The sequence below is a fragment of the Penaeus japonicus genome, unplaced genomic scaffold (assembly GCF_977035675.1).
Source record: "Penaeus japonicus unplaced genomic scaffold, GWHDUDI00000001_assembly GWHDUDI00000025, whole genome shotgun sequence".
NCBI classification, from domain to species: domain Eukaryota; kingdom Metazoa; phylum Arthropoda; class Malacostraca; order Decapoda; family Penaeidae; genus Penaeus; species Penaeus japonicus.
In genome coordinates, this window is record NW_028234427.1 from 3,561,217 (window position 1) to 3,571,216 (window position 10,000).

The 10,000-nt window shown below is 35.8% G+C and overlaps 2 protein-coding genes across 2 annotated transcripts in view; one reads left to right on the forward strand and one right to left on the reverse strand.

Annotated features, from left to right (window-relative positions):
- The window catches only part of LOC122246037 (26S proteasome regulatory subunit 10B), a 7,584-nt gene extending 1,585 nt beyond the window's left edge, over positions 1-5,999 (forward strand). Inside the window, exons 2-7 of the mRNA XM_043004287.2 lie at positions 2,459-2,652; positions 2,905-3,066; positions 3,482-3,631; positions 4,132-4,356; positions 5,088-5,250; positions 5,455-5,999. Of these exons, the coding sequence (XP_042860221.1) occupies positions 2,459-2,652; positions 2,905-3,066; positions 3,482-3,631; positions 4,132-4,356; positions 5,088-5,250; positions 5,455-5,645 (1,085 nt within the window). The 3' untranslated portion in view covers positions 5,646-5,999. The remainder of the gene's footprint in view (positions 1-2,458; positions 2,653-2,904; positions 3,067-3,481; positions 3,632-4,131; positions 4,357-5,087; positions 5,251-5,454) is intronic.
- A 2,509-nt stretch (positions 6,000-8,508) lies between these two features.
- The window catches only part of LOC122246036 (tRNA (guanine(10)-N(2))-methyltransferase TRMT11), a 4,566-nt gene continuing 3,074 nt past the window's right edge, over positions 8,509-10,000 (reverse strand). Inside the window, exon 7 of the mRNA XM_086551272.1 lies at positions 8,509-9,092. Within this exon, the coding sequence (XP_086407398.1) occupies positions 8,661-9,092 (432 nt within the window). The 3' untranslated portion in view covers positions 8,509-8,660. The remainder of the gene's footprint in view (positions 9,093-10,000) is intronic.

Here is a 10,000-nt window from a genome sequence, read left to right on the forward strand (position 1 = left end):
ATTTCAGGGTGAGGATGATGGTTTCTGAGGTATTTTGCACAAGGTATGTTGCACAAAGTGCCCTAAATTGGGGGGGGGGGGGGGCTAAGGCTTAATTCAAAACTAGGTAAAGTTAGCTAATTAATTAGGTTTAGATTTTGCATATGAAATATGCCCCAAAGTAGGATGTAAAGGAAACCCAGAAAGTCGGGTCCAGGGATGGAAGCACGCATTATCTCCACTATATATGAACAGTAGAGGTTGAGAGGAATCCATCGATACCACTTTTGTGGTATTAGTAACATGTCATTATTCGGAAAATTTACCGAGAAGGTTTGTTCAATTTTCTAGTAAATTTCTAGAATAGGTCCTCATCATAATATCTGTGTTTGTGTTTGTGGCGTTCGCTCTGGGATGGGATACACAGCGGCGACACACAATACATGTAGACAGTGTATTCAATGGGAGGGTTGCTAAATAAGAAACTGGTCCAAGCTCTGTATTTACAAACTGAATTAAGTTGTATATTTTCCAAATAGTACTGCATTGCTAAATTATAAGTTATGTGGGGGAAGGGGATCATGCATTACATCCATTATACATTAGTACAGAGGAATCCATTGATACCACTTTCGGGTTATTTGATAATGTGACAGTCTTTGGAAAAATAACCGTCAGTTGTTGCTTGAAGACATTTGTGTGTTTGTAGTCTTGGTTCCGGTACAAGATACACATTGAGAATATACTCAATAGGTTTATTGCGAAATAAGGAGGATGTTTGATAACCTTTTTTGCAGAGGCAACCACAATCACTGTGCACACAGTATACCTTGTTTGTGAATAATGAGATATAGGGGTCAAATTATGGCTTATATCCAGAATACATTAGTAAAAGTTGAGAGGAATCCATCAATTGTATTTAGTAAAGTGATACTATTCTATATATTTACCTTAACTTTTATGATTATGACAGTGACTCTCTCACAAGAATCCTAATTTCATGTCTGGTTAGATGTTAGTAGAAAGAATTTGATGCCTATTTTCATTTCAAACCTTTGGCTTCCAAGTTTGCAACCCCTCTCCCCTCCCAATCCAACAGACTAGGGGGACTTGGAGAAAATCTGTTTCAGTGTGTGTGGGAGGGGGGGAATGTTGGGTGAGGTACAAATCATGGAATGTGTACATTTCTCTCTACTTTGGAGTAAAGATGTAACCACAAAGTCCAAACAACAAGGAAAATGGAATTGCCTTTGCAAAAATGGAATGTCCATTCTTATTCTGTGGCTCGTTTCCAAACAAGTGCACATTAGGTGAAGCAAAAATGCATCATTTAATTGTGTTTACCAGTGAAAAATGAAGGTTGAAGGAGCTTCAGTTTTTTCCCCTGGGAGTGTCTTTGATGAAAAATGACCCAAATATGATCATATTATTGATTCCATAGACTCTTTTCTCTGAAAACCATGTTGTCATTAAGTGAAAATATAGAAAACATTTTTTTATATGTATATAGGTTGTGAAATCATAAGAAATCTTGATCACTCTCTTAGAAATGCACTTAATTTTTATATATTTCTCCATTTCAGTTTCTATGGTAATACCCCAAAATGTTAATTTATTGGATATCCATTCCTTACATATCACTGTATATTAATTTGAACACACAACCATTTATGAAAGTGGTAAGTGTAAGGGTCATACTAAATTCTTTTGAAGTGGATTAACCCGTTCCCGACGGGGCCATTTCGGCTTAAAAAGACCAAAGTTTTGGGACTTTCGAACGCATAAGCCTAACGCGTTAGGATTCTTGGCCGCACTAGCCGCGAGCCAGCGCTGTGCGCTGGCTCCTCCTGCGCGCCGGGCTGGACAAAATAACACGTCCCCAGCGTGTAGCCCAAAAAACACTAGACGTGATATCTAGTCACCCGTCATTAACGGGTTAACTCCAGCTGCACACATCAGGCAATCCTGATTCAAATCTTTCATGACTGAACTTTGGCTCAGATATTTCATTTTTTCATGAGAGTATAATTACTTTGAAAAGACATCGGTGGGATATCTGCATAACGTGCTGTTAACAAGAAAATTTAAGTACAATACTACCTCAGAGCAAAGTTGGTGGAGGAGCCTTCAGTAATTTCTCAAGCGAACGTTATGATTATAAATTTTGTTAAGTATGTATCATTACCTTTTGTTTCTTTTCATATATGAATTATCCCATTATTTTGACAAGATAGCAAGGTAGTATTGTTGCTGGATTATTAATCACATTTAATTATTTGATGTAATTTCATTATAGGAGGGATGGGGGATATATTGCATCATTGTAAAATGTCAAATGAAAATGATTTAGGTGGGATTGCACAGTAGAGTTGCCAATGAAAATTATTTTATATAAAATTCCAATTATTTAAAGGTTAATGAGATCATGCACATTGAACATACCCTTGTAGCCACTTCAATTTGAATTTCTTTCCAACAGAACGAGAGGAGAAGAAGGAGCTAGACAAACAGTATGACAAGAGCGAGAATGACCTCAAGGCCCTGCAGAGCGTTGGCCAGATAGTGGGAGAGGTCCTGAAGCAGCTCACAGAGGAGAAGTTCATTGTCAAGGCAACCAATGGACCTCGATACGTTGTGGGATGCAGGAGGCAGCTAGACAAGGGGAAGCTCAAGGTAATGTTACTCTATTTGATCTCTTGAGTATTTGGAATATTGATAGGTATAGAAAGCACGTAATTCCATTATTTCTCTTTGGTTAATGTTGCAGACGCCACTTTATCTTACATGTTGATGTAGTTTATTTACACTCTTTTCCTATAAGTATTATGAAAAAAGTATATAAGTTATTTTTCCTCTTTATTATCTTTTATTTATATAACTTTACAGTAAAAGATAATTCAAAACTAACCAAAGATCATCCCTCAGCCTGGCACTCGTGTTGCGTTGGACATGACCACACTGACCATCATGAGGTACCTGCCACGTGAAGTTGACCCCCTAGTCTACAACATGAGTCACGAAGACCCCGGTGATGTTACATACAATCAGATCGGTGGTTTGGCTGAGCAGATCCGCGAACTGAGAGAGGTAAGGCGACTGGGTAGCGTGGATAGCTTTTGATGGCCATTAATTCATATGGAAATTTGTGGGTTGAAATAAGGAATTGTTATTATTGGATTTGAACTCCAAGTATGACTAGAAAATAGTGCAAAAAATACCCCAAAGGACTATATTCCAACTGTAAAGATTTAATGTTTATGAATGAATGTCAGTTGAATTTGATGAAGAAATAAAAGTATACATATTATTTTTTGTTAAAACTGAAACTTCTTTTGTAATGTGAGGGGTTTATTTTCAAAATGGAATCCTTCTGAAAGAATTGGTATGCTCAGTTTGAAAGGTAGTCTTTGCATATTTGTATTAAATACCATATAAGCTATTATTCAATTACGCCATACTATTTGTTTATCAAAGAATATAAGTATTACATTTTTTCCCATAGGTCATTGAGCTTCCTCTCCTCAATCCGGAACTGTTCCACCGTGTTGGAATCTCTCCACCCAAGGGTTGTCTCCTGTATGGTCCACCAGGTACAGGGAAGACCTTGTTGGCTCGTGCTGTTGCATCTCAGCTCGACTGCAACTTCCTGAAGGTATGTTGGCGCAGGTTTTGCACTTGCTCTCACTGCCCTTTTGCATCTAGTAAATGGTAAAGGAAATATGTGATATGATTGTCCAAGTTAGTGGATATCATCTGTTCAGATTATGATCCTCTGTTACTTATTTATGTTAAAGTATTGTCTGAAACATTTTGTTTTTATTGCTATGTTTGATTATTATGATAAAATGTTTCATTAGTTTAACCCTTCCAAGATGGGCCACATCTAGGCATCATAAGATGTTTTTCTATTATTATCTAGGCTATGATATGATATTTGAGTCTATATATAATGTATTAGCAAAGTGGTACTAATTAGCCTTTGGGTGCCCCAGTTACAAAACTAAAGGCAAAAATGATTTAATTTCGACAGAAGAAAATATGCAGTATGAAATTGATCCAACCCAATGAAACATGCCCTTCATGAAAAGGCTAATGTTTATTCATAGCATATATTGATTATGTGTGTATATTATATGTTTACTTTCATTTCAGGTTGTGTCCAGTGCCATTGTAGACAAATACATCGGTGAGTCTGCCCGTCTCATCCGAGAAATGTTCAACTACGCACGTGATCATCAACCTTGCATTATATTCATGGACGAAATTGATGCCATCGGTGGAAGAAGATTCTCCGAGGGCACATCAGCCGATCGTGAAATCCAGAGAACTCTGATGGAGTTGCTGAACCAGATGGATGGTTTTGACTCCCTTGGCCAGGTTGGTACTTCAACTTGGTTTATTTCATTATGAGAGCATGGTTGGTGGTTACAAAGTAAAAAAAGGCAAGAAGGTAAATGGTAGTTTTTATGAGAAAATACAGAACTCGAGAATTTTGTTTCCTTCTGGTACATTTACAGCATTCGGTTTAAGAGGAAGATCATTCTATTATGACAGTATAAGTCAGATTAGGTTTCAAATATGATACCAATTTGTTTATAGTCATTGCATTCAAAGACAAGAAGTTTAATCAAGGTTTGCTTTTGTTTCATTTACTTTCTGTGGAAAACTTGAAAATGCCCCGTGATATCAAAATCATTATCATTCATTCTTCCGTAGCCAAAAGACACGTCACCTAACCCCTTCTAAATGAAATGATGCTTTGATAGCAGATTCCTTCTTTCATGATTCCAAATGTCTGAAAATCTCCCCCAAGTCAACAAGAGAAATTGAGGAGCCCCAAATAGATACTCTTTCAAATGTATATTTATTAGTAATGAACAAGATACCATATCCTTATAACCCATTCGCGCCAGATGACGTGCTGACACGTTTCGTGGTTTTTGTGTCAGACACGGGTGATGAGATATCTGGGCAAGGCTGGCGCTCAGGGTGAGCTAAGGCTCGTGGCTTGTGCACCCGAGAGTCTCGAGGGGTTAGGCTTATGCGTTCAAAAACGCATAAGGAAATCATGTTCATTGACCAGCTGTTGACTCGCCTATTGATTTCAGGTCAAAATGATTATGGCGACCAACCGTCCCGACACCCTTGACCCTGCTCTCCTGCGTCCTGGCCGTTTGGATAGGAAGATTGAAATTGCCCTTCCCAATGAGCAAGCTAGGCTGGAGATCCTGAAAATCCACTCCGGTCCAATCACTAAGCGTGGAGAGATCGGTAAGTTATCAACATTTTTCTTTTATCTACTGCATTTTATTGTTAATTATGCATCCCAGTATATGGACAAAAAAAAAAAATTGGTTGATAACCTTTTGTTTAGATGTAGGATTTTTTTATTTTTATTTTTATTTTTTTTCTAGTTACTGTTTTGTTTTCTCTATCTCTAGTCAAATGATGCTTCTTGATATATTTCTCCCACAGATTATGAAGCTGTAGTGAAATTGTCTGATGGCTTCAACGGTGCTGATCTCCGTAACGTGTGCACTGAAGCAGGTCTCTTTGCCATCCGCAATGAGCGAGACTACGTAATAGAGGAGGACTTCATGAAGGCTGTACGCAAGGTGTCAGATAACAAGAAGTTGGAGACTAAATTAGATTACAAGCCTATCTAATCCTGTAATATAAGAGAACTGAAGTGTGTGTATACATGGTATATACCAGCCTTTCTGAGACCACTTGTCTATTCCTTTGTATGATGTTATTCCTGAAATGTTTCTCTAATCAGTTATTTAGGGTTATAGGATTTTTTTCCCCTTTGTTTTAGATAAAAAAAAAAAAGGAAAAAGATAATGAATGCAAACAAAATCTTTCATTCATATGTATGTTTTGTGGTGAAAGTTACAGACTACATGCAGAAGTTATATATATAGGAATAAATGTGCTCATATTTTAATATTTATCAATATCTTTTCGGCTTATGGAACTTGTACATGTAGAAATGGAAGTAAAAAAATTTTTTTTTGTAATATGGATTTTTCTTCTCCCACCAAGACCTTAGAACTTGAACGCCTCCCTGGCAGACAATTTTGCAGTAACATAACTTTCATACTGCATTTTTTCATGCAGTTATGATCTTTTATACCAAATGTGAATTAGTATCACTTTGTTGATATATCATATATGGACTTATAATTCATGCCATAAGAAACAGTAGAAAACACACATCTGAAATGCCAGGCCCTGTCTGAAAATCTTTAAGATGTAGCCCATCTCAGAATGGTTTAATAACATTTAGGAGTATTTAGTAGTCAACCCGATACATAAAAGCAGTAATAAAAACTACGTAGAAATATTTTGACCTGTTCACAATGGATGATAAAGACGTGATTTCATGTCATGGCTCTTTGTATGCTCAGCACATTGGGTGATCATGCATATAGCGAGTACCCCGAGGCATAGGACTAAGCATTTAAAAATGCCCTAGCATTATCAGGTTAATCATGTCAAGGAAAAGCAAGATGAAGTTAATCCAGTTATCACAGATATATAACATAGATTCAACAGGGTAAAGAGAATATTTGAATCTGCATTATGCTCCATTCTGTAAGGCTCATAGCAGAATTTTTTTGAAATATGTATTGTATATGATAAACACTTGTCTTAAAATTATGGCAGAAAGGTCATGAGCAGTATGAGGGTGGGGGCTAGATGCTCACTGGGACCTTTAAAAATGTGTTTATCACCTTTTTCTTTTTCTTTTTCTGAAAGGAAGAGGGGAGGGGGTGAAAGGTGAGAGAGAGAGAGAAACCATTGTAGGCCTTTACCCAATGATGAAGTCTGCACCAAACTTATCATGCTCATGATAAAATTGTGTGCGATTATGTTGGATTTATTGATCATGGAATTGGCAAGACTAACCCAACCAAACCTATGTGGGAGAACAATATCATATACATGTGGGAGTTGATGTTGATGGAACATGGAAAAACACATTTAAACCACCAATGTGGCTTATTTCATTAAGTTAACTCTAAAATCGTGTTCATAGTTGCACAATTGTTCTCCAAAATGTTCATTTATCCATTTCCCAAATTTACAAAACTTCATTTCAGAAGTAATGTTAAATGAAGCCGGAGAACCTATGGGATATTACAAGAAAAACACTATATGTGGTATGATAGTTTGTTTTATCTAGTCAGACAGAACTAGTACAGCTTTTCTAACCATGCAAATAAGTTTTCCACCTCACAAATACTGATAGTTTGGAACCAATAGAAAAATCATTGGCTTATCCCGAAAAGACATTGCATGGGCTTAAAAACCCCAGTTATGGAGAATCCTGGCCTTGGGCTTGTATTTTAAGCTGCCATTTTCCATAGTAAATGTCATCTTGTCCCTGCCATTTTGGGTGTGTACTATATAATTAAAAAAAAGAAAATGGACCTAGATATCACAGAGTACAAAATGGAATTGTCCCTGGCCAGACTTTTATACCCTAAAAGATGGGAAAAGTTCAAAGCTTCATGTATACAGGACAAGAGAAACTTTTTTTGGTCTACTTTAATATATAACTACATTAGGTCATTCTAATTTGGTTATTCATAATATCAATGATTTGGGCTCATCGGAGAACAAGAGCTTATTTTGATCTTTCATGGGTTAAGCTGTGTGATTAGACTTAGCCAATACAGCAGGTAATTTTAAATATCAATTGATCACTTCCTTAGTATCACATTAACCCACACAGGACGGGTGGTACAGCATGTGTACCGCGCATTCAAAAGCCCAGTGGCCGGGCGGCACAGTATTGTGCCAGCCATTCAATTGATTTAGGCCTAATAATTCGAACGCCCCGGCATTTGGACATTCAAGGCTAGGGTTAACCCACACAGGACGTGGGTACAGCATGTGTACCCGCATTCAAAAGCCCAAAAGCCCGGCACAGTATTGTGGCCAACATTCAATTGATTTATTAGGTCAATTATTTAGAATAATTCCGGCATTTCGACATTTTGCTAGACTGGCTCCCCCAAGATGGGTTAAAATAGTATGGCTCGTCAGTTCTCTGAAACTGGTACAAGCTTTGTCTATAAAAATATATTTTTGGTTCTAAAGTAAAATGTATTTGTATACTTTACATATTAGTAAGTATTTGTGTAAGAGGAAATGGAATTATATGAGCTAGAATATATTAGGCCTGATTTGTGCAGATTATTAGTGCTTAGAGTCTTACTCTCGCATTAGTTGTCACAGGGAAATCTTTTCTTTTCTCATTACTCTTCCTTTCTAAATTTATACTCTTCAATTATTTAATCTTTTGTACAAAGTAGATCCAAGGTATAAAGTTTGTTTTGTCAATCTTCAGTCTGTTAGATGTACAAATTCCAATTAGAGCAAGGTGAGAAAATTACAATGAGAAACAATAAAGAAATAATGAACAAAGAAGATCCACTTTGTAATAGCGTAACAAGTGAACCAGAATTCCTTTTTTCTTTCCTTTTCTTTCTTTTTCTTATAGGAAAATGAAAGTTCGTACTAAGTGAAGTTTTATTGTTGATTACTAGGGTAATCAAACAAATGTGTCATATAAAATACTTAACATGATTTTTCAGATTAAAAAAATTAAAAAATAAAACAAAAATATAACACTACTTTCTTCACAAACAAACCTGGTAAACTGCCTCCTTTTATGCAACATTTTGTACAACATCACTGCCACTTATGTCCCCTCTTCTGTCATCCTGTATTTTTTCTTCCTGACTTAATGTGCATTTCTCATTCGGGTCTTCATTACACTTATCTTTAACTCTGTCTTTATCCAATTCATTATGACACTCGGAGCTATTTGTCAACAAGCTTCCATCACAGCTGTTTCTCTGCTCACTAATAGAAGCATCTAGGCTAGGTGCATCAGCACTTCTAGAGGCAGCTTCCTGTGACCTGCCGTCTTTGGTCTGGGTTTCCGTGAGTCTGTAGCCGAGACCCTGTCCTCTCTTGTCTCGGGGGAAGAGGCACTTCAGGGAGGCTCTCTCCTCTTTGGTCATGTGCGAGGCCTGGAAAAACTTCTCCCTGAACTTGGCTGTTAGGTCTGTCACCATGGCTGTTGCTGTTTCCCCTTCCTTGAATGAGAAAGAGATTGTTAGGTGTGGGTCTCCAATTGGTTGAGAGATAATCCTTAATTTATAATATACATTATTTTTAATTGCAAATAGAGTAAAAGCAGTTGTTCCCTACCTTGCAAATTAATGCATATAAGGCAGAATGTGTATATCTAGGAGCAAAGTGTTGTTATTGTGTTGTTTTTAAAAAGACTAACAATATATACATATATATATATATATATATATATATATATATATATATATAAATATTTGTGTGTATACATGTATGTGTATATATATATGTATTTGTATATGTATATGTATGTATGTGTGTGTGTGTGTATATATATATATGTATTTGTATATGTATATGTATATGTATATGTATATATATGTGTGTGTGTGTGTGTGTGTGCACGGAAGTATGTGTACGTATGTATGTATGTGTGTGTATATGTATGTATGTGTGTATGTATTTCAAACAAATACTGATATATATATATATATATATATATATATATATATATATATATATATATATATAATATATATATATATATATATATATATATAATATATATATATATATATATATATTATATATATATATATATATATATATATATATATATATATATAGTAAATACATATATATGTGTGTGTAAATATGCATAATGTCTTTTATCTGACTTGTTTGGGTCCCCATTAAGCTTACTAAACAAACCCTTAAATTGGAAGCAAGGAAAGAAGATTGTCAAGTGATGATAAGCTCAGATTGTCAAGTGACATTCAGCAAATTCATAACTTCATGACATCAAAAACAAGAATCTAAAAAATACATATTAAACATGAGTACCTCATTAAAACATATTAAACATGAGTACCTCATTAAAACATATTAAACATGAGTACCACATTAAAACAAC